We start from the raw sequence: 22,610 nt of genomic DNA, 5'->3' as shown, positions 1-22,610 counted from the left end.
AGATGAGGAGCTTTACGATCTATTTGCTGTCTTTCGCCCCCTCCCATTTGAAGATCCGCCATTGTGCGTGTATTTTAAGTAAACTTTTTTATTTTATATACATGTAAAATTTTACTTAAACTGTTAAAAATCATAGAAACACATTTGCTTACGTGTAAATAAAAACGGTAAATAAGTTTAAAACAGTTTGCTTTTAAAAATAGTTTTCTCTTCTTCCTCTTCGTGCTCTTGAATCCGTATAAACATATCCTGATTAGGTAGTCAACGAATTGAGAAAGTTTCACTAATTTGCGTTTCGAGTTTTCGTTTTCAATTAATTCATAAAAAGGTAAAGCGAAAAAAAATAAAAAAAAAATATTATGTGGGATGGAAATTTGTAGTTTTTTCTTTACATCGACTATATAAAATTATATTTTTTAAAAATAATAGTAAATAAAACACCACAGTCATGATTTTGTTTTAGTAATCGAAAAAATATATATGTTGAGGCAAATCCTTGGGGAAAATCGCGAACGTTTAAACTAAGTTAAGATAGCAAAATATTTACAAAAGTGAAGCGAGAGCAAAAGTTCTAGAAAAAAGGAAAGCAGGATCGTATCGTATTTAAGTGTGTGTGCGTGGGCGTGTGTTTATCTTCCTCTTCGATTTTCGTATAAAAAAAAAATAAATAAAAAGTTTTCTTTTTTCACTTTTTGTATTGGAAATTTTGATAAACATTTCTTCTCTACTTAGAGCTTGAGTTATATAGTATGCGTGTGTATATATATATGTATATATGTATTTATATAAGAAATAGAAATTTCGCTAAAGATTGTAGATGAGCTTCCATTGTCAAAGAAAAGAACACAACAACGTTAATGTGATGGACGAGTGGACGAGTATCGAGTGGTGTTGTGCGTGGGCGTGTGTTGGTGTTGGGGTTGGTGTTGAAATGTGGGCGTGCAGTTGGCTGCGTTGACTCTGTACAATTGGGTTGACTTGACTAAGGCAGGGCCGTGAGGAGTTGGCCAAGGATCGACAAGCTGGCTTATATCAGTGCCGTTATCAATTTGGCCTTGAAGTTCACAAACTTCTCGCTTGTGGCGGCCACGCGCTGCAAGAGACGTTCAAGCACAAATGTTATCGATCGAACAAAGGATTGAGACGGCGTTTCTTACCAGTATCAAGTCTTGCACCAGGTTAGCCAGACCTCGATTGGCCAGGACAACGAGACGCGTCACTGGGCCGGGAATGCCCTCGGTGTAGCCGTCGGCGTTGCGCGTGCTGTCGCTGCCAGCATCCGTGTCATCCGTGCTGCTGCTGCTGCTGGCGCCTCCGCTGACCGAGTTGGCAGCCTCGTCGCCTTGCTGGGTCTGCACGCTGCCCGAGAAGAGCTGAGCGAAAAGGTCGGAAAGGGCGTCATTCAGCTGCCAGTGACATGCGCTTGACGGTTTCTACTTACGCGCACCACGTCCAGCAAAAAGTTACCGGAACCACCGCCGCCACCGCCCAGGCTGTTGCCACTGGGCGAGGCGCCCGCTGCGCCGCCGCTAGAGCCGCCAGCCAGGCCGGCACCACCGAAGCTCAGGAACCTTTTGAATATATTACTTATGTTTGTCGATTGCAATTCGGAAAAATTGAAGTAAACGTGGAGGAAATTGTGTGCGATTAGTCGAGTATCTTGGGTATAATTTTCAGCTATTTTATCGATTGGTTAATGCCACTGTCAACGAATCCAACATGCTTTCTGATCCCTAATATTTCTATATAAATCTATATATTTCTATAAATATATATCCATATAAGTCTGTACAAACTTAAGTTATTTCTATGCCTTTAGCTGAGTGTGTCTTATAAACATAGATCTTGATCAGTTTTGAGAGCCTTCTACTGCCTAAGGATATATTGGTTTATAGTCACGATATTCTATGATATATGCTATAGATGCTTGGCGAACTAGTACCATATATAACCAATAGGCAGTCAATGAACACAGAATTTAAGTTTCTCAACATATTTTTAACATCTTAAGGCAAGAACTTCAGCTTCTTTCATCTTTGCTCAGCAACTTATCAGCTGCGTTTTAGAGCTGCGAATTGCGTAGTCTTCGATTTGCATAGCCAAAAAATATATGAGACCTCAAAAAACTTGATTTTAATGCTCATTCACGTAGTGCTGAGTATATTGGTTTTGAGTAGTGGTCGTCCGTCTGTCCGTTTGTCCTGCCGTCTGTAAGTCCATCCGTTCGCCCTTCCGTCCGTATATCCATATGAATGCAATATATATCCATATTAAAGCTAGATTTGAATTCATTATATATAAGAGGATCCTCGTCTGATAAAGTGCAAAGATTTTTCCGATACGCTTGATAAATCGGGTATTAATTGAGCTGGGAAACTTTTAGTTAAAGTGCTAGAGACTTGAAATTTGGAGCATTTATTCGCGCTGAGAGCTCTAGATCAAAAAGATATAGTATATATATGTTTACGCCTATTGACAAATCGGCTAAAACTGTATCCTTCGCAGTTTGGCATGTGAATTCAGCGCAAAGTCCGCTAAAAAATATTTGTAGTTCTTAGCGAAATTTATGCTGATACCGCCAAAAGTTTCTCCTGGGGTTAGAGAGTTAAGAGGGATGGCTACAGCAGCTTCGAATCCGAGGATTAGCCTTAAAACGCCTTTGATATAAGATTATATAGATATATATAATATATATATAGTATTGTAAAGTCAGGTAGAAATACTCCATGGAATATATGGAATACTCTACTTATTTAACTAGCATGACATGACGTTTGCAGTTGAATCTGAATTTGAATCTAGTGCATGTTGGATTGGATCGACAATGGGATGCAGTGTCTAAGCGGCCAATTGTGATAGGTGGCTGTTGTGGCAGGTAGTTGGTAGTGGTATGTGGGCGAATGGGGCGTGGTCTGCCGCTTACCTCTTGTTGCGATCATCCAAATCGGCCGTGTCCTCCACGGAGTCCAGGGACAGCTCGTCGATGGCGGGGGACTTGGACTCGGACAGCTGCAGATCGTTGGTGCTGAGAGCTTTGACATCGGTGGCTCCAATGCTGCCGCTGCTGGTGCCGCTGCTGCCGGCGCTGACCGAGGAGAGTTCATTGTTGAAGCTCAGCTGGATGGGTTCGTTGGACTTGAGGGGAATGGGCGCCTGGGCGATGGGCGAGCCAGACGATTGGGCGGCGGCAGCGGCCGCTGCCTCGGCCTCTTTCACCTGACGCGCCACTCTAATGGTCTCCTCGAGTTGCTTATTGATCGCCGATAGATCGATTTTGGTATCGGTGGCGCCGCTCTGCGATCGCAACAGGGTGGCCCGCAGAATTGCAACGGAATTTCATTTGTATGGGCATTTGTTGCATTGCAAAGAATTTCGAATTTGGAGTTGATTATGTGCATTTGGTATGTGTGTGTGGGTGTGTGTGTGTGAGACATTACGATTTGGCGTGTGTGTAAGTGTGTGTGTGTGTGTGCGGTTTTGCGGTGTATTGATTGGTTTGCATAACACAGGATTTGGCGCAATGTTCCGTTATGTGTGTGGGTGTGGGTGTGTGAAGTAGCATGAGTTCAGAGTTTTCAGTATTGCGTAGGTGGCACAGGCACATCGGACATCGGTCGGTCAAGGTGTGTATGTGTGTGTGTGTTTGTGTGTGTGTGTGTGTGTGTGTGTGTGTGTGTTAGTTAGTTCATCAGTTATATAAGGTTAGGCGGGAGTTGAATGTTATTGAAGGGATTGTTGCACACATTTCGTTTTGGCATTATGAGTTTTGGGTTTTAGCCAGTTTTCGTATTTGTTTTGTGGATCCGATTTGCCATTCGAATTCGAATTCGATTTGATTAATTGTTGATGAGAGAATGCACGTGCACAAATGCAATTGGTGTATTTATGTATACATTTTACAATATTTTCGATTTATAACGTTATTGTTTCGATTGATTACAATTGCAGTTGGTGATTTCATTGCGAAAGAGTTGTTCGATTTGGTTTGTTTGTGTTTTTTGTTTTATAACATTTTGCATTTTTGTTTTATATTATTATTATTATTATTATTTGTTTTTTTTTGTTTGGTTATTTGCACAAATCGAATCGGTTTAATGGAACATGAAAATAAAGAAAAAAAGATTCAAAATAAACAAAAAAGAAAACAAAGGCAGATAGACAAATGAGCAATCAATAAAGCCACAGAGAGCACAGGCGGAAGAGCGCAAGTGCTGCAGCAGAATACCCAAAATTTCTAAGCTTAGCCCATGGATATCCGAGCGAGAGCGAGAGAGATAGAGTGGAAAGGCGACAGAGAGAGGGAGAGAGAGAGAGAGAAAGAGTGAGAGAGTGCTGATTTGAAAGTGGAAAGTTTTAACTTCTAAAATCTGATTGACAATTTCGAGAGAGATGAGATCATTTTCTCAATCTCAACTTTGTCTAATACTATATCCGTATAGTACTCAAAATTCATTGGAAAACTTAGTTTGAATGAAGTGGTCGCAAGTAAAGATCTTTCTCCGGCTAATACTGCAACGAGTTTCGGGCTCAAATGTTATGTGACTTGATAGAACCGGTCAACTGGCATCGACTGATGCCTCGAAATTAGCCTAGATGATGTCGAGAATGCGAGCTAATGAGGTCTAATGTGGATCGGTCTGCTTAGAGTCGATTACCAATCGTGTAGCGATAAGCATCAGGGAATGTTCGTGAAGATCGTGAATGCAGCTGTGAATATTGTAAGCCCAATCATGAATGTTTCCAGTGCAGTTATGAATGTTGTTCGATTGTTGTTTCAATACGCTCTTATATACACTAAGACTTAAGCTTAACAAAAAGCCAAACGAGTACAATTATTTTTGTATATTTTAAATACACAGATATATACACAATGATATATATATATGTATATATTTATATAGATATATAGGACATACGTACAACGACTTTAACAACTAATACAAATTAAATGTTAATAGAAAAAAATCACCTATTAAATTTAAATAAAAAAAACTGCGTTGAACGCTCAAAACTTGAAGGAGAAGCTCAAAAAAGAAAGAAGGAGATAGAATGAGAGGGTAAGAGAGTGAGAGAGGGAGAGAGGAAAAGAGAGTGAAGAAGATTGAGAGAGGAAGAGAGTCAGAGATAGAGTAATATATATAGAGAGAGAGTTAATTGAATATAAAAAGTTCAATAGATATGATAAATTTGAATAGAGATATATATACATAAGAAGAGAGAGGGAGAGAGAGAGAGAGAAGAAGGAGAGAATGTAAGAGACAGATTAAGACAGTAAGAGAGAGAGAGAGTAAGAAAGAGAAAGAGTAATAGAAGAAGAGATTTATATGAATATAAAAAGATATATAGTTAGAGATGGATAGAGAAGGATATATACATAGAAAGAGAGAGAGGGAGAGATGTATAAAGAAAGAGATTTATGTACAATAATTGAAATGCTAAGAGTATAGAGAGATACGTAAAAAGAAACTTAATTTACTTATAGAGTCTCAAAGGAAAAAGAGATTTAGAGTAAATGAGAGACAGAGAGAGATAGAGGAGAGTTGAAGAGAGCTTGGCATATATTAGTAAATAAAGTGGTTTAACATAAGATTTTGAAGTGCACAAAGAATGCCCGCTTCAATAAAATATTTCACATAATTTTCATTAAAATTTAGATTCCTATTTTGCCAAATTAAATTTTTTGTGTTGCTTTTAGTGGAGTGTTTATTGTGGTTGTGGTGGTGGTGGTGGTGGTGGTGTTGGTGTTGGTTGTTGTTGCAGTTGCTGTTGCTGTGGTTTTTTTTGCCAATTTTCGCTGCTGTTTTGAAAACACGGAACAAAATTTGATAATCATTAAAAGTTATGCCAATTTATATGGAAATTTTGGAATGCATCGCTTAGTTGTTGTAGCAAATTACACGCACATTTCATTATCGTCGCTTGCCGCTTTCGGTGGTGCTGGCAATGGTGATGGTGGTGCTGGAGCTGCTGCTGCTGCTCTTCTCATCGGCATCAATCTCGTTGTCATTGTCCGGCTCAAAGGTGGGCAGCTCGATGGTGACCCGAGTGCCACTTGCGCTGCTGCTGCTGCTGCTGCTGGAGCCTGAAGAGGAGCTGTCGCTCTTGCTGCTCTCGTCGTCGTCGTCAGTGAAGTCCGCATCAAAGTCTTGCCGTGCGGCATTCGCGCTGTTGCCCTGGATGGCCGTGCGCAGCACGGTGGGGCCCAGGGTGCGCAGCAGCTTGGAGATGATGCGGTTCGCTTGCTCATCGATTTGCTACAACAACCAGGTTTCAATTTAGGGCCGGATTCGGATGCCGATTCGGATTCAAATTTGGATTTGGATTCGGGCGCGGTTTGCGGTGTGCAATGTTGTGGGTTGTTGTGTGTTGTTGTGGTTCGGGATTGCGGTGCGTGTGTGCAATTGGTGGGTACATTTTAGAGAACGGTTAGTTTATTTGACTCGGTTCTTGGCTGTTCGACTAAGAACTATACAAAGCGAATTGCCACACACACATTGTGCATCTAAATACACGCAAACACACACACATACATACATACAGAGATACAGGGATGCAGAGTAGACAAAACACTTGAGAGACGGCTTCAAAGGGTGCTCGGCAACTGCCTTCGATCAAAGGGCTTATTGACAAATGATGTGGCTAAATGCTTGCTTTTTGCTCGCTTGGCTTAGAGCTAATGTTAATATTGATGATTAGTTAGTTGACAACTAAATTGCTTTCACCAGTAGCTTAGCTTATTAGAGAAACAATAAAAATACAATTAACAGAGTGAGTTTTCGAGCAAACTACTTGTAAAAGCGGCTGCTGCTGCTGCTGCTGCTGTTGCTGCGGCGTAAATATCTTGAATGAGTTCCAATTCTGGGGCTATTGCATGGGACAGCGAATGTTCAATGTGGCCTAAAGCCCTGTTGTTCTTGTTGTTGTTGTTGTTGTTGCTAATTTGTCGAGTGTTGTGTGTGTTTTGTGTCTCGATTTGCTGTTATTCATAGATGGGCAATAGTTTCGTAATGTTGTTGTTGTTGTTGTTGTTGTCAATTGTTGGCGCCACTGTTGTTGTTGTTGTTGGAGATGTTGTTAAATTATCTCTGGTTGTAATAAAATAATTGGTAGAGTTTAATAAACGATTTATATCGGATATAATTGTAAGCAATTGTGGTTCATCGATGATATTATTATTGTTGTAGTTGCTGTTGTTGTTGTTGTTGTTGTTGTCATTGTTTGTGGGAAACTGGGTGGAGGTAATGATGTCGGAGGTAGGTGCTAATTGGGAGTTAACAGTGGCCGCCGCTGCATCTGTTGCTGGCATTTCAGTTGCAACAGTTGCTGCTGTTGTTGCTGGTGCTGCTGCTGCTGTTGTTGTTGTTGTTGTTGTTGTTGCTGCTGTTGTGCTTATTGGCTCAATGCCCAGAACGCGTGACAGCAGCCCGGCGGGCATCTCAGTTCCAATTGTTAATGTCTTGTTGGCTGGGCTGGAGCTGGGGCTGGGGCTAAGGCTAGGACTGGGACTGGTGGTGGTGGTGCTTGTGGTGGTGGTGGTAGTAGTGGAGGTGGTGCTAGTACTTGTTGATATTGATGATGATGATGCTGTTGATGCTGTTACATTGTCTTGCCTCTTACGCGCACTCACTTTGTTTGCTGCTGTCGTTGGCGCAACTGTGGGCAAATCAATTTTGATCCGTGAGCCGATGTCGTCTGAGGCGGGCGGCGTTGATGCGGATGCCGATGCCGATGCCGAAGTCGATGCCGATGCCGATGCAGATGCATCATCATCATCATCGTCGCCAAAGCTATCGTCGTCGAAATCTGCGTCGAAGCTGCTGGAGGGTGTGGTGCTGCCACCCGGGCCGCGATTTCCGGCCAGAATGCTATTGAGCAGACCTGGTCCGGCTACGCGTATTACTTGAGCTATAATGCGATTAACAATCGAGTCGATTTCCTAGGAATGAGAGACAGAGAGGTATGCAAAAAACTGTCACAGGCTTAACTGCCTTCAATTGCCATGAATTCAGATGATAATTGTTTGTTCTTGTTCTTGTTGTTGTTGTTGTTGTTGTTCATTTGTTGTTTATGTTTTATTTTTGTGCTTTAGCCGCTGTTGGCGTCCATGAATTGCTGCTGAGATGATACAATTTTGTTTCGATTTTGGTCTTCTATTTTATTTTTATTTTTGGTTTTTCTTTTATTTATTTTTCTTTTTTTTTGGTGCCTGTTGCGGTTATTTCTGTTTGTGGTTGATTGTCTGAGGCGCTTTAAAAAATTTGTGCACTGCAACTCGATGATTGGCCAATTGTCTGATGCATGTGTAGTTGAATTCAATGTGCTCTAAATTACTGTTTGGCTTGGGCTTTGGATTTTGGTGTTTTGGTTTTTTGGTTTTGGTTTCGTGTATTTGTTAAAGTTGGTCAAGCTTTTTTTATAGGTGGCATGCATAGGCGTTGACATAGGTAGAGGCATAGGCATAGGTGGTCTAGTTTAGGGTATTGAATACGTGCACAAACTACTGACAAGTGAAGTGGCATAGGTCTAGTTAAAGATACGGATACGAGTATAGTTTATAGGGAGGGCATGCGGCTTGAACAAATGAGATAATCAACTAGTTGATAGGTGATTTATAGATCAATTGAAAGCCAATAATAGAAGCTAGAGCTACGCAATCTACGGGCTGCGAGTGTCCTTCGGTTGGCTGTCAAAGTCCTTATCGGGCTCGAAGTTGGTGAGCTCATCGGGTAGATTCTCGTAATCCTTATCGAGCGGCTGCCCCACGTCACGTTCGTCGGTATCAGCATCAGCATCAGCAGTGGGCTTGCGGGCAGCAGTTTGGGTTAATTCGGGATTGAGAATTGTGCCCAAGACGACGGGTCCGACGCGTTGCAAGATATTATTGACTAGACGATTGATTTGCGTATTGATTTCCTAGGAAATGTTCGGGCAACACAACAATTAACAATGACAGAGCCGAACACCGCTCCGCATAGCTAAACAGCGTTCGTTTCGGCTAAGATCTACGTAGCTACATATGTGAATATCTAAATCGATATAGACCTAACCTGATCGATATACACATGGGGGCTTTGGGGGGATTTCTCTGGGACATACTCGTTATTCTCCATTATCATACGCACCTTTGTTATGTCGGGGAACAGCTCGCGCAGCAGTCCAATGGTTCTCTTGTTCCGATCGGCTATCAACTGATCTTGATCTTTGGCGCCAAGTGTCAAGACATCGATTTCCTGCAAGGCAAAAATACAGACACAAACTCAATTAAATGTATTGCACGTTACGTAAGCCAAGTGCCACTAAAATACAAACACACACAGACAAATCGTGGCCCCAAACTGAACAGAAAATGAGCCAGCAAAACGCAGAGATTGCTGCCCACAAGCAACAGCAGCAACAACAACATAGACAACAGAGACAACGGAGACAACAGAGACAGCACAGACAACAATTGACGAACTTTCACTTTGTACAGTGAGGCAATGAGTCGGTGGTCTCGTCGCGTCTTTTTGTGGCTGGCTGCTAGTTGAAATCACGTCTCAAGTCCACGCACACTTCAAAATCAAACCTCAAAACTGCAATAATTTTGAGCACAAAGCCAAAGCCAAAGCCAAAGCTTTGCAAATCTGTTTAGAGCCTTACCATTTATATGTTTACGTCTGCTGTCTATATTTATTGTTTGTAGTACGCTCTCATTGCAGCTCTGATTGACGCGCATTCAAATGACCCCAATTTGGCAATACTGCCAGCTTGTGAAGCTCTGATTATAGCCTATAGCTAGACGAGAGTGAACCCATTTTCTTTAACTATATTTCGATACATGCAGACATTGATTTTTTCAATAAGATTTTCCATTTGCTTATAGGCAAGCCACAAGTCCTCAAGCCCACTACTTAGGATGAGCTCCAGCCCAATCGCACTTTACCACTTTACCTGAACGCATAGCCAGCAGACTCAAGACGGCAATAATCTTTATGATCTTTAAAACTTAATGGCAGCCATATAGCTTTAAGCAGAAGCAATAAACTATGCTATATCTAATACTCCCTCAGTTTGATATGCATCTGTTTTCGTACTGCTCTTATTGGGTCACCCATTAATAAAAGTGAAAGGTAATTATAAATTAGATTTTATTCTTTGCAGCCTTTAGTTTATAGTCTTCGAGAAGTTGTTTGATTTGAGAGTAAACTTTTAAGCCTGAACCCAGACGTGCCTCTGCCTGTTTCATGGATTTCATAATTATATCCCTTTTCAACTACTCTCAATGGCTTCAGAGTATTCGAAAGAGATCCCAAAAGTGTTTAGTTTTTGGTGAGCTTTCGGTAAGCCGCCAAGTTGTGTTTCCTCTTTTGTTCAACAGACGAACTCGGCCTTAATCTCCACTCAGTCAGCGCTCTTCAGTGTCCCAGTTAGGGCGCCCGCTCGATAGTCTGTAGTCACTTTGGCCACTGGACAACAAAAAGTTGTTTATAACTTGCACAGTTTCTACTTAAAGGTACACACAAGTAGAGAGAGAGCGAGAGTGATAGAGAGAGAGAGAGAGAGGGATCCCGGGTAAATGACTGGTACAAAAAGTTGTAAACGTTAATGACAATTGCGACGAAGCTAAGTCCAAGAAAATATTGCACAAAAATATTTTAAGTGCATTCAATTTGCACGGCAGCCGTACGAGATGACTTGGACAATCAACAGCACGAGTCATTGGACATGCAATAGCTGCAACGATAATTGCATTTACCTATTATAACAATTGTTTTTGCATTTGCCAGCCAGCAGCAGCAGCAGCAGCAGCAATCTAATATGCAGGTACCAATTCAACTTGAATTTTATTCTTTTTTTTGCCATTTGTTTTCGGGCAGCAAGTGCATGAAGAGCATATTAGTTGAGGCTCGTCTAAATATTAACCGTTTTTATCGTTAATATATTTAACTTGGACTTGCTACTGGCTCAACTAATTTTTTTTGGCTATGCCGAACAATAAATCCAGGAAATTGCGAAAAACTACATAAATCTTTCCCAGAGCAAATGCCGTTATATTTCTCATGGCTTTTACCCCAATTATTATAAAAAAAAAACTGGTTACATAAACTGTTATATAAAGTTATATATAATTTATATATATATGTATTTATACTTATATATAACATATAAATAAATATTGCTTTATTTTTTTTTTTCAAATTTCAAGTTGATTTGCTCATTGATATCGATATGGATAAATTCAAATATTATTAATATTGACTTCGATCACTTTAAATACTAGCTGCATTCAAAATTTATTATAACTGTAATTATATAGTAAGCAGAGTTTACTTATCTAAAGGCAAGCCATAAGATTTGTAATCGAGACTCAATTGAGGTATGCTGAGTGCTAATGTGACTCTCAAATTAGATCAATAACAATAATATTAGCATAAAGATGCAGCAAATGGAAGCTGCCAAAGGAGAGGCATAAGTAAAGAGAGAGCGAGAGAGAGAAAGAGACAGATAGAGAGAGAGAGAGAGAGCGAGGTAGGCTGTGCTTCAGAAAAGTTGTTAGCTCAACTGAAGTAGGCTTAAAAACTATGATATTTATATTCTGGATTATTAATTGGAATCATAATATCATAGAGTTAGCTTGAAAATTGATTTCCTTATGGTCTATAGACACAAGTGTTAGACGAGCACAGCGTACATTTTAGAAAGCTAATACACTCGCTTCGAGCTTGTGCAGCGAGCATGCCTTGAATGCTCGGCTGTAGGGTATCATTGAATATGCATTTGTTGTTGATTTCTGTGAAATACTGCATAAAGTCGCAGTAGTTTTAAATAGCGAAATCACTTTAATGTGAGTCCATTGTTTCGCCACTATCAATACTATTCCCAGGTGGAGTCGGCTGCCGGCTGCCGGCTGCTTAGAGCAACGTTAATCTGAGAGTTACCTCAGCTGTTGTTATTGTTGTTATTGTTATGTGTTTAATTGTCTCAAAAGTCAGCGCGGAAGTTGCCTTTATACACCGACGGAAGCTAATGCCAGCGGCAGCGACCGCAGCTATAAAGAAAAACTAACTTTTCTCAGTTTGGGCAGCAAACTGTTTTGCTATTGTCATCTCCGAGCTGCCGGCCGCTCTCTATTGTGCACCGTCACCTAACCATCCGCAACCCCAGCCCCACTCTATGCCCCTGCCACTGCCCTTAATGATCTATCATATTTAAGCAGTTTGTCAACTTAGTGCGACAATTGTTAAGTTTTAACGAGCAGAGGAACAACTCTTGGGCCAAAGTTGTTTGATTTTTATTACTAGTCTTAATGAATTTCAAATTGGCCGAACTCACTCGAATACAATTAAGACTTAGTAGTACTCACACACACACGTATACATATATATATATATATATTCTAGGCGACGTCATCAAAGCAAACACTGTGCATTTTAAATAGCAGCCCCAGTCATAGCTGCTGTGTACCTAAACTGGATACTAATTAATACTAAGGACGGAAGAGGCTTGTCAATAAGGTAATCGGAAAAAATATTATTTTTAATGCACAGTGGTTGACAACCAGAAATATGTTTAAATAAGAGAAGTTTACGATAGTAAAATTATATATACAAATTATGCTTTAGGAAACTTTAGCTAAATATTAAAGTTAAATAGAAAATAACATTTTTACATTTTAGTCTAGACCCAACAAGCACTTGAAGAGTTATCACCATTAACTGTACTATTAATGAAGAAACTTGTCAGTACAGTCAGAGTGGAAACTATAGAAGAGAAACAGCACAGGTGCCAAGGGGCTAGGAATGGCAACAAAAATGAGGCTGTTTAGCCAGCAAGCGGCAAATGCTGCCTGCGACACACCTGTCAGAGTGACGAACTGACCGATATATAATTTATATTGCCTTTAATATTAATTTTTTAATTTATTTTATAATTTTAATGATAATATTTTCATTATTTTAAAATCAATTATGAATCAGCACAATAATAATATAGGATTAAAAATGATTTTATTAAGCATTTTTATAATAATAAAAATGTTTTTATTAATATATAATAGTATATAAGTATCTATAATAATAAAAATATTTTTATTATTTTTTTAAATATCTATAATAATAATAAAAAATACTTTTATTAACTATGATAATTTATAGTAATTAAAATATTTATATTAAACCAGCTTTTAACTCACTTCTCTTAATATTATTATTGTATATAACCATTAAAATTATTATAATTAACATTAACATATTTTTTATAAATTTAAAAAACCATAAATATTTCTATTAAAATAATTTTTTAAAATTATTATTGCTCATCTAATTATTATTTTTAGTATTATTATTATTATTATTTTTCTAATCACTACTTGTTTTAGTAGTATTAAAAATTATATTTATTATATGTTTTCGTCCGACTGTTTGTTCGAACAGAGCTATTTCAAGGGCCTTTAAAGCTCGAGACTGTAAATTAAAAATATATACAGATGTATGTACATATGTGATTGCGCACATATATTTGGATATAATCGCATCAGACAAAGTGCTAAAATTGCAAGCCCACGTAAATTAGCTGGGAAACCGCAAAAAGCGATATATTTTCAAAGTTTCGGACCAAGGGCCCCCATATTTTGTTTGCGGTTACGCCACCCTCACCCAAACAATTTGCAAAAATCAATAGTTCATAGCGAAACAGTTTGAAAGTTAGTTGGGGCTTAGGCCTGAAGGTAACCGATGCCAACTGAAGAGGACTCCGCTTAAGCTGGCTCGGCATTCCGAAAGTATAGTTAAGCTGAATGGATGAAATGCGAACTGAAGACAAGTATTACTACCAATTCATGAATGAGTGAGAAATGAGGGCCAAAGACTAACCCATTGTGATGTCTTGGTTTGGATGACAATTTTATTATTTCAGCTTTGCCACCTCGATACCATCGCATTTTATTGGACTGAACAAATAAATGAATTTGACAAAACATACTTCATTAATGAACTTCAGCCACGCATTAACATAAAATTCAAGATACACATTAATCTGTGTCTGTTCGGATAAGTTGTTTGACCTTAACCAACTTAATATATGTTAATGCACGAGAGAAACAGAAAATAATACAAAAAATAAAAAATAAAAAATAAATAGTAAGAAAACTTTGTCACAACGAATATTGGATACTCTGCAAGGCAGGCAAAAATATTGTCTCTAAAGTAGATGTGAGATATAGTCAAGATATCTTGGGAAGCACATACTCAATTATAAGCAAGGTGGAAGTGGCTCTAAAACTGTAGCGTGAATCAAAAACTGTAACTGTAGTAAATTGTCAGTGTAGCAACTGGAAGCGGAAAAGAAACGAGGCACAGACCAGGCTCCACCTAGTTTCCCCACTTGCAGGTGGAATTTTCGAGCACACTGCCTCAGCTCAGGTAACAAAGGCAGCTGAGCTGGCTATTAGCAGAGAGCCTTCGCAGTCTCAAGTTCACCAAATTAGTGTGTGGCCATTAGCCTAAATATTATAAAAGCTTTTCTGACAGCTTAAATGATCAGCTAACCGATTCAATTAGCGCTTATAGACAGACTTAGCCTAGAAACTAATATAAAAGCAATAACTGCTAAATATTTAAAGGATCGACCTGCATTACACAATACGTGAGTGTATAAACTTAACTGCCTTTATAAATAATACATAAATGCTCATGTTAACGCTTAGAGGTGCATAATGGCGAGCTGAGCTGAGCTGATCAGACATTGCCCAAGTCCAATTACTAACTCGCTTGGAGTACTTTAAAATCACGCAGCAACAATATTATCGAGCTCGGAACGCATTGCGAGTGCCCCATGCTGCGGCATAATGGCACAGTTGAAATGTGAAGGACGCACACATTATGTGGAATATGAGCAGTCTGCCTGTGGCAGAACGCTCGGGTACAAAGTTTGAAACAAACTTGATATGCGTAGTAACAGGCGAGCCTACAAGCTGACCACTTAGTAGTCTGGCTGTTGACACAACCTTAGCTGACTCTCTCTCTATTACTAAAAATTAGTATACTTAACAAATTTAGATATATTCATGCAGTTGTCGACTTCATCTTCATATTTTAAGCAATATTTTGCAACTGAAATTGAAGTCGCCTTCAAAAATCTTTTAAAAAGAAGACAACATTTCCTGAGTTAAACATGAATTTCCAACCTTTGCTCGGCAAAGTTTCAACTTGCAGTCACATTTCAAGCTAATTTTCACATAGATCTCAGATCTTACAGATATTTGAAAAAAAAAACTGCATTTTGTGTGTTAATAAAAAGCCATTTGACATAAATCAGATTACACATAAATTTACATACAAATGTTTTGGGTAAGCGTGTTCCCCATAAGTCGATCTACTTATTCAAGGCAAACAGTTTCATAAATACTTGGAAACAGCTGATAAATAAGCCCAAAGAGAAAAATGTTTAACCGAACGCTTCGCCCACTTTAACCAAAAATATATTTGTATTAAGTCCAAATCTGAAAACACATTCGAACTTACATACCTACTCCATATATGTAGCTGAGTATCTATAACAAAATACACACACACACACACACACACGCAAGAATGTTTAGCTGGTTTTTCTACACTTGAGTCCGACACTACGGAAAGCTCATGCTTGACTAACTTTTGTGTTTATTGGATGTTCGTTGTGAAATCAGGCTAAGTGCAGGGTATCTCCTAGTTGGACACGCCTGACTTTAGTCTTACAAATGTACTTATTATGCAGCAAAAGACATTGTTGAGTTGAACTAATCAAATACAGATTTTATAATCATGCCGCAAATTTTCGAACCCAGAGAATATATTAATAATAAATTGTTCATATAGTAAACCAGAGCCGGCTGAGCTATAGCAGACTTGAGAGCTATATTTTGTTGCATTTACCAGCTCAAAGAGTAGAGAGGGTATATTGGGTGTCTAATAAAGAGTTTGTATATGCCAAACTCTGCGCACTCAGTGCATTAAGTTAAAGAAAATCCATTACATATTTAGTCTCTGGTATTGATCAAATTGTCAAACGATTTAGCATCATCCACATCTAATATCAATTGCCATTTCCTTAGAATGTTGTAAACGAGTATTTCGCAGTCGGTTGCAACCGACTGGAACACTCTGATTCGCTGTTTGTCGTCAACGGCAACCGCAAGCGGCTGCGACTTAATGACTGACTGGCAAGCGCGTCTCGTTTGCCACTTGAAAATGCAGCTAGTAACAAATTGTCTACCATAACAATAGCAGCATCAGCAGCAACGGCAACAGCAACCATAACAACAACAATATAGTATAATAGCTGCGTGCTAGTTGCTGCTACTGCGTACTACCAACATGTTTTAATGGTAACAACAAACTGCAATTGCCGTGGTTACCGTCGCGTCGCGTCGCGTACAACGCGTCGTATGCGTGATGTGTGCTTGTTGCTCGACGAGCAGCTAGCTGAAAGATTATATAAGGCAGCTGTGGCAACTGACTTGGCTGTGTGTGTCACTGGGGGGCAATCCCACAGAGGAAATTGTTGGATTGTCTGAGCTGCCGCGTTGCTGCAGCTGCTGCTTCAGCTGGTTCTGCTGTTTCCATATGAAAGTCGCTGCGCTTCCATTGCCTTTGCCTAAGTTATATCATTATATAGCTAAAAAAATTAAAAGCAACTGCAAATGCTAATGAATACCCTGAACGGGAAGTGTCACTAGAATATAGAATGTAAGTCTTCGCGAAGGATTCTATAAGGTCGAGAATCGAGAATCTTCATTTGTTGATCTGTTTGGGTCTTAAGATAGTATGAGCCAGCAAGTGAGAAGTTACTGTACTAATCACTTTTGACTAGGATATAGTCTGTCCTCAGCATGTAAGGCAATAAGTTTGCTTGTGTTAAATTGAATTGTTCTGGCAGTGTTAGCAGAGTATTGCGCAGCTGAGTACATCTGCCTACACAGCTTTTGTACCTAGGATAATAGTTAAGTACAGTGTAAGGCTTATGTGTGATGCGCACAAAGAGGTGTGTCCAAGTCCACAAATTGCGAATTTTCTTGATCAGGATCAACGGCAGAGTTACCTGCGCCTTGTATCTCTTAATATACAGTCGAACAGTTGTTCTTTGGTCTGTACAACCTCCCGCCCCTCCTTTTGTCCGTTATTCCATACATCTATCCACCTTTCCATCCGTACTTCCGTTCGTTCGTCCATTCGTCCATTCATAAATCTTTCCGTTCGTCCCTCTGTCCACCCATCCGTCCTTCTATCTATCCATCCATTCGTCCGTTCTTCAACTGTCCATCTGTCCATCTGTCCATCCGTTCGTGCGTCCTAAGCTATATGGAATGGTATACACAAGGCAGGAGTACCTCAACTTTTTGAATATCCTTCTCACTCAACCCAAAAACTAAACATTCTCGTGTCCAACTCAAACAGGGTAACAGAACTCAATAAAGCTACAGTAATTGGCATATGACTCTGTTTGGTTTGGTTGGTTTGGGATATGCTGATTGTCAATTGTCTCAATTGTCTTGGCCAGCAAATCTGTGCATAATCGACAATTAAGCTGTGACCTAGGTGCTAATCACAGTGTATGAATGAGACAAATTGCAGCTGGCTTCGTTGGATGCAAAAATTATCCACTGGCTGTTAATTTGGGCTGTGTCATTTTTTTTTCAGATTTTGAAAGCGCAATTAAATTGTCTAATATGAAAGCAAAATTAGTCTGAAATGGACTCTAAATTCATAATTGTTTTGGGGCCATTAAATAATGCTGTGATTGGACATGGACATTTTGACAGATAGCCAGACACGTAGCCAGCCAGGCAGCCAGTCGGAATTGAATGCATTTGAAGCGGGGATTATGCGGATTGGGGCAACACCCAAGGCGGAGCGACATGTCTGGTCCATTGGTCTAAAGCCAGCCGTGCAAACTGGTAACAAGTGTGCCAACTTCCTTGCAATTGGTATCAGGCAAACTGGTTGCGCGGGTTTCGGCTTTAGTGGCATATAGACCCCAAGACCTGAATTTTCTCCAGTCACAGTTCCAGCTGCAATCGAAAAGTAAAAGGAAAATTTGTTGCCAGCTCGACAAACTCGTTGGACAACCGACTCCATTAAGTCACTCGCCTACCCATCGGACTGCGCAGCTCTGCCGCGCAGCAACTGCTTGAAAGGGCAGCAGGAGCACACGACGTATACGTAATGTGAGCGCGTGCACAGTCGCAAGCGAAAAAGCTACTATTGGGCCGCTGAAGATCATTGTCATTCCTCTGGCAACCAACTAGGAAGTATTGCAGCAAATATCCTCAATAACTGAATACAATTTTGCCAATAATAAAGTCGTGATTCAAGTAGTTGGGAAGCTTGGCTACACTGAACACTTGACTCTTATAGCTTCCTGGCTCATTTATATGATCAAAAGTCATATGGCTAGGATTTTATACACCTCAACTAGGGTTCAGTTTTCCGTTCATTAAATGCATTTCTTTATTTATTTCATATTATAGTATAATATCTCTGGCACTTAACTAACAGTAGATGCTACTCCTTCATTTTGTATCAAGTATTAAATATTTGATTAAATGAAGTAGCATTTCAGTTTGTTAAGAGTAGGTTAAGATGTTCGCTTAGTCATTAGGTTCGTACTGCATTAAATATTTTCTTCAAATTTCGTACTATTTAACAATCTCTTTCTCTCTCAATCCCTCTCCCTCTCTCTCTAGAGCAGCTTTGACTTTGCCTGTCTATTCCACACAATCCATTCTTCTGTTCCTGAGTCTTCATTATTTATATATATATATATTATATAGAAGTTTGTTTTCGACTTACCTTTCCATTAGCTAGAGGAATTTGAAGAACATCTAATTCCTGATTGCCAGCGGGCAGTGGAAGAGGACTTGCGCTGATAAGGCAGACGGCGCTGCAGAAGATCAGCGCCAGAAAATGCTGTGTGCTCGGCTGCCACATTTTGTTGTTGAAAGCAAAGTGTAAAGGAGGATCTGCAATGGATAAGATAAGTATGTGTTTAGTATAACAACACAGACCAGTTGGACTACTCTCAAACTTAAGCTCGCTTAGGATTACTGCACTGAAGTCATTCTTAAAGAAATCGCTGTCTTGTGTGTGTGTGTGTGTGTGTGTGTGTGTGTGTGTGTGAGTGAGTCTGTATCAGTTGAAGCAACAATTTGCACAGTATCTTCAAGTCTCGATTGGATTTGCTTCGACTTTGGGTACTTTTTCGTTTTAGGGTCGGTGCAAGGTCTAATGCCTTGTTACTGGACTGTTGTTGTTGTTGTGGTTGTTGCTGTTTAATGGGTGTAAGCAAATTGAATAGCTAAGTTTTAATTCTTTTGCATGTCCGTAACACGTGCCCTGTCGTTTAAGTGGCTCGATTAGGCGTGTCTTTCGAGTGTGTGTCAAGTTTAAATATTGAACCTTTCTTGGGCAACACGTCGTATGAGTAATGCGCAGTATGTGTGGAAAGTGTGCACAACAACAACTGCAACAGCCAAGCAACAACAACAGTTAAAGCAATTTATAAATCACAACAACAGCAACAGCAACAGCAGCAGCAGCAACAATAACAACACAAAACGCCGCTATAAGAATTATGTAATTTTATTTAGACAGCGTAGACGTTGGCAGAGGCGTCGACAGCGACGCCGACGGCGTTAAGCGAGTGGTGTGTGTAAGCTTTAAGCTGAGTTTACAGAAATTCGCTGGAAATCAACAAAATGGAAAAACTAAACTTTTGAATAGACGATGGCGAAAGAGAAATAAAGATATTAAAAGTGTACGAAATGTGGCGAAAAGATAATGGATATATCCCTATAACTATAACGCAATCTTACGCGGGAGATAGCTGCAATAGGCTACATAGATGGATAATGATGATGACCCATGTTTTATGTTTTATAACATGTATCTAAATGGCAGAGCAAATTCAACAAGAGACTTTAGCTATTGTGGAATTCTAGCCAAGACATAGAGAGATCAGTGCAAATGGTAGACTAGCTCAGCAGAGGAGGGGTACAGGTAGGTGGGTAGACCTTAGACCAGACGACTCAACACTTTAGTTGGCGCGCCTAAGTCAACGCCCTTTCATTTTCTGTTTTGTTGCTTTTTATAGTGACCTTCGGGTGGGAGAATATCGAGTTACGGGTACATCCGTGTGCTGGCCTGGGACTCTAACCCGGATCCTCGCGAGCTCAGGTAACTTTCATCTGGTCTACAGCTAACGCAGTACTGGGCACATCTTTTATTAGTTATGTTAGTTGACTATTGGTCGTGCGTGGCAACATGCAATGACGGCCAACGGTCAGCGACTATTAAGTAGGGCGTAGCGCCAAAAGCCAAATGAAAACGAAACAAAACAAGTTGGAAAGAGACAGAGTGAGAAAGAAGGGGGCGGCAGAGGCAGAGGGAGCCGAAATAAGCTGGGCTGCGTAGAAAGGGAGAGTGAAGGTTGTCAACACCGGACGGGAGAGCGTGGAGTGTTAACTGCGAGAGCTGTCAGAAACCGGCAATAAACGACAACGAAGCCCGCTTGGCGTCTTGGCTGCTATGGTTATGTCATCTGGCAGCAAATTTTAATGTATCTGCTTTTACTTTTCAACTAGAGCCCCGAGCAGTTATCGTTTATCTTTTTTGGCACACTAACAATTGCAGTTACTATTGCTAATTTGGCATCAATAAATAAATATGTATACTGAACTGATTTCGTTTGTCGGTCGGCATTGAAATGCCACTTAATGCATATGTGCATATAAATATATATAAATATATATTCGAAAATGACCTACATAGTATTGCTTATAAGGTGAGCACAGTGTTTAGTCTATTAATATATTGAATAAATACCAGCAAAGTGCCGAAAGTTGCCAAGTGAGCATGATCGACTGGTAGTTACCGACTGATTTATGAGCACGTCGAGTGTGAGCTGACATGCCTCGTATCTAGCTACAATGATATAATATCATAATCATGCAACTGCTCTATCTTCATCTTGTACATGATACCCCTTAACTGTGCCTCTTTTCAAGGGGCATAGCCCAACACAGTCTGAAGGTGATTTTGCAACTGGGCGTGGCTTGAATGACACGGACCCCACAGTGACGCTGCACACTTTTGTTACAGTGCCGCTGTGCCGATCTGTTGTTGCCTCTAATTAATGCCAAAGCCTCTACTTCCTGTCATTGTCCACGTACACCTCGAAACGTTGTCTCTCTGCAATTAAAGCGGCGGCAGCAGCAGCCTCGCATTGACCAAACAATTTGTATAATGATGCGATCGTGCCATGGCTAGAGTTTTGAGTTTTCGAAAGCCAGAGCTGAGCTTCAATACTTTTCTACTTGATTGCCTACTTGACTCGGCTACAGCCCAACCATGAGCTAGGACCAATTCGCATTGAGATGTACATAAAAAATTATCATCTACTCTAGTTTCTGTGTCTTTCAAGCTGAAAGATATTGCTGATTGCGCTCAAGGTCTTTGCTAGGATAGCAGTAATGAATCAAATTTCCAATTAGTTTGATTGGGAAGTCTATCACTCTCTCTCTCTCTCTCTTAATATCTCGTTCCCTCTCCATCACTCTGTGTATTCAAACACCGTGATATGGCAATACCCATTGAAATCACTTCTTCGCTCTTCTGGCTCTATATGCTCATCTAATCAAATCTCTTTGGAAGTCTAAGCATTTGTTGTTTTAGGCAATTTTGTGGCTTGAATAAACATTTGATTTCGTGTTCGCCTGGCTCTTGTCTGTTCGTTCGTAATGCAAGGTCTTCTTATACCCTTTAATCCATTTGTATGGGCACGGCATAGGCCGAATAAAAAAAACAAAAAGAAATACAAAAAAAAAAACAGTTCAACACACGCGTAAATTTTGTTTCGGGTTTTCAATAAAAATATGCACAGCACAGAAAAAAAATGTAAACAAAAAAATAAAAAAATAACATAAAATAAAAACTATTTAAATATGCAAAAAAAAAAAAAGTAAATTTAATTAAATGAATTTCGTCATAAACTTTAAGCGTTTCTTCTTCGGATTTGGCTTGTTTTATGTATGTTTATATACATATATAAGTATATATATATATGTATGTTGGGCGAAACTTGCGGAATTTGCGCTTGTTGTAACTATTTTCGGCTTGGCGGTTGTTGTTGTTGTTGTTGCATTTGCATTAGTTGCAGTGTGGTTGTTTGTTTGTTTTACCTATCTCAAAGTGACGTTATGTGTGTGTGTGTGTGTAAGTGTATGTATATGCGTGTGCTTGTGTGTGTATGTGTAAAGTATATCCTCACGTTTGGTGCGACGGCGACGGGTAGCAACGGCGGCGAGTACGTAAGCGCTTTTCTTTTTGTTGTTTAAATACTATAATTTGGTTATGCTTTATATACGATTTCAAACTTTGTTTTTTCTTTCTTTTTTTTTTCGATATATATATATTGTTTTTTTTTTTTGGTTTTTGATTAATATTTGGGACCTTTTTGCAACTGGCGCTGGCTATGCGGTCTTGGCTGGTGAGCTTGCAATTGATTACTAACGTGATTTTATCATACACTAGCGACTAAAGCTCGAACAAAGCGCTGAGCCGCCGCAAGTGACTGCGACGCCAGCAGCGAGCAGCGGG

General features: G+C 39.8%; 1 protein-coding gene across 4 annotated transcripts; it reads right to left on the bottom strand.

Moving 5' to 3' along the window:
• Nucleotides 1-455: 455 nt before the first annotated feature.
• LOC111603349 (keratin, type II cytoskeletal 2 epidermal) lies at nt 456-22,501 on the bottom strand. Of its 4 annotated transcripts, none has more exons than XM_023320891.2 (7): nt 22,282-22,501; nt 18,807-18,976; nt 9,123-9,230; nt 2,924-3,294; nt 1,442-1,586; nt 1,158-1,373; nt 456-1,093 (listed from the first exon to the last, which is right to left on the bottom strand). In XM_023320891.2, exons 2-7 carry the CDS (start codon nt 18,942-18,944, stop codon nt 1,028-1,030), a joined length of 1,044 nt encoding a protein of 347 aa, XP_023176659.2. In that variant the 5' UTR covers nt 18,945-18,976; nt 22,282-22,501; the 3' UTR covers nt 456-1,027. The 4 variants fall into 4 exon arrangements, with proteins under 4 accessions (XP_023176659.2, XP_023176660.2, XP_023176661.1 ...); XM_023320892.2 differs by having other exon boundaries at nt 1,442-1,571; XM_023320893.2 differs by lacking the exons at nt 456-1,093; nt 1,158-1,373; nt 1,442-1,586; nt 2,924-3,294 and adding exons at nt 7,060-7,085; nt 7,628-7,936.
• Nucleotides 22,502-22,610: the final 109 nt, after the last annotated feature.

The sequence above is a fragment of the Drosophila hydei genome, unplaced genomic scaffold (genome assembly GCF_003285905.1).
Source record: "Drosophila hydei strain 15085-1641.00,03,60 unplaced genomic scaffold, DhydRS2 tig00000250-arrow-arrow-pilon, whole genome shotgun sequence".
NCBI classification, from domain to species: domain Eukaryota; kingdom Metazoa; phylum Arthropoda; class Insecta; order Diptera; family Drosophilidae; genus Drosophila; species Drosophila hydei.
Note: the sequence above shows the minus strand (reverse complement) of the source record. Positions and strands in the feature narration are given on the sequence as shown.

Bases quoted from the DNA above. Each gene is read 5' to 3' on its own strand.
- LOC111603349 (XM_023320891.2), bottom strand. From the start codon at position 18,944: ATGTGGCAGCCGAGCACACAGCATTTTCTGGCGCTGATCTTCTGCAGC. The intron at 1,587-2,923 runs GTAAGCGGCAGA...GACAAACATAAG, and splicing joins TTGGATGATCGCAACAAGAG to TAATATATTCAAAAGGTTCC. The intron at 1,094-1,157 runs GTAAGAAACGCC...CGTCTCTTGCAG, and splicing joins TGGTGCAAGACTTGATACTG to CGCGTGGCCGCCACAAGCGA.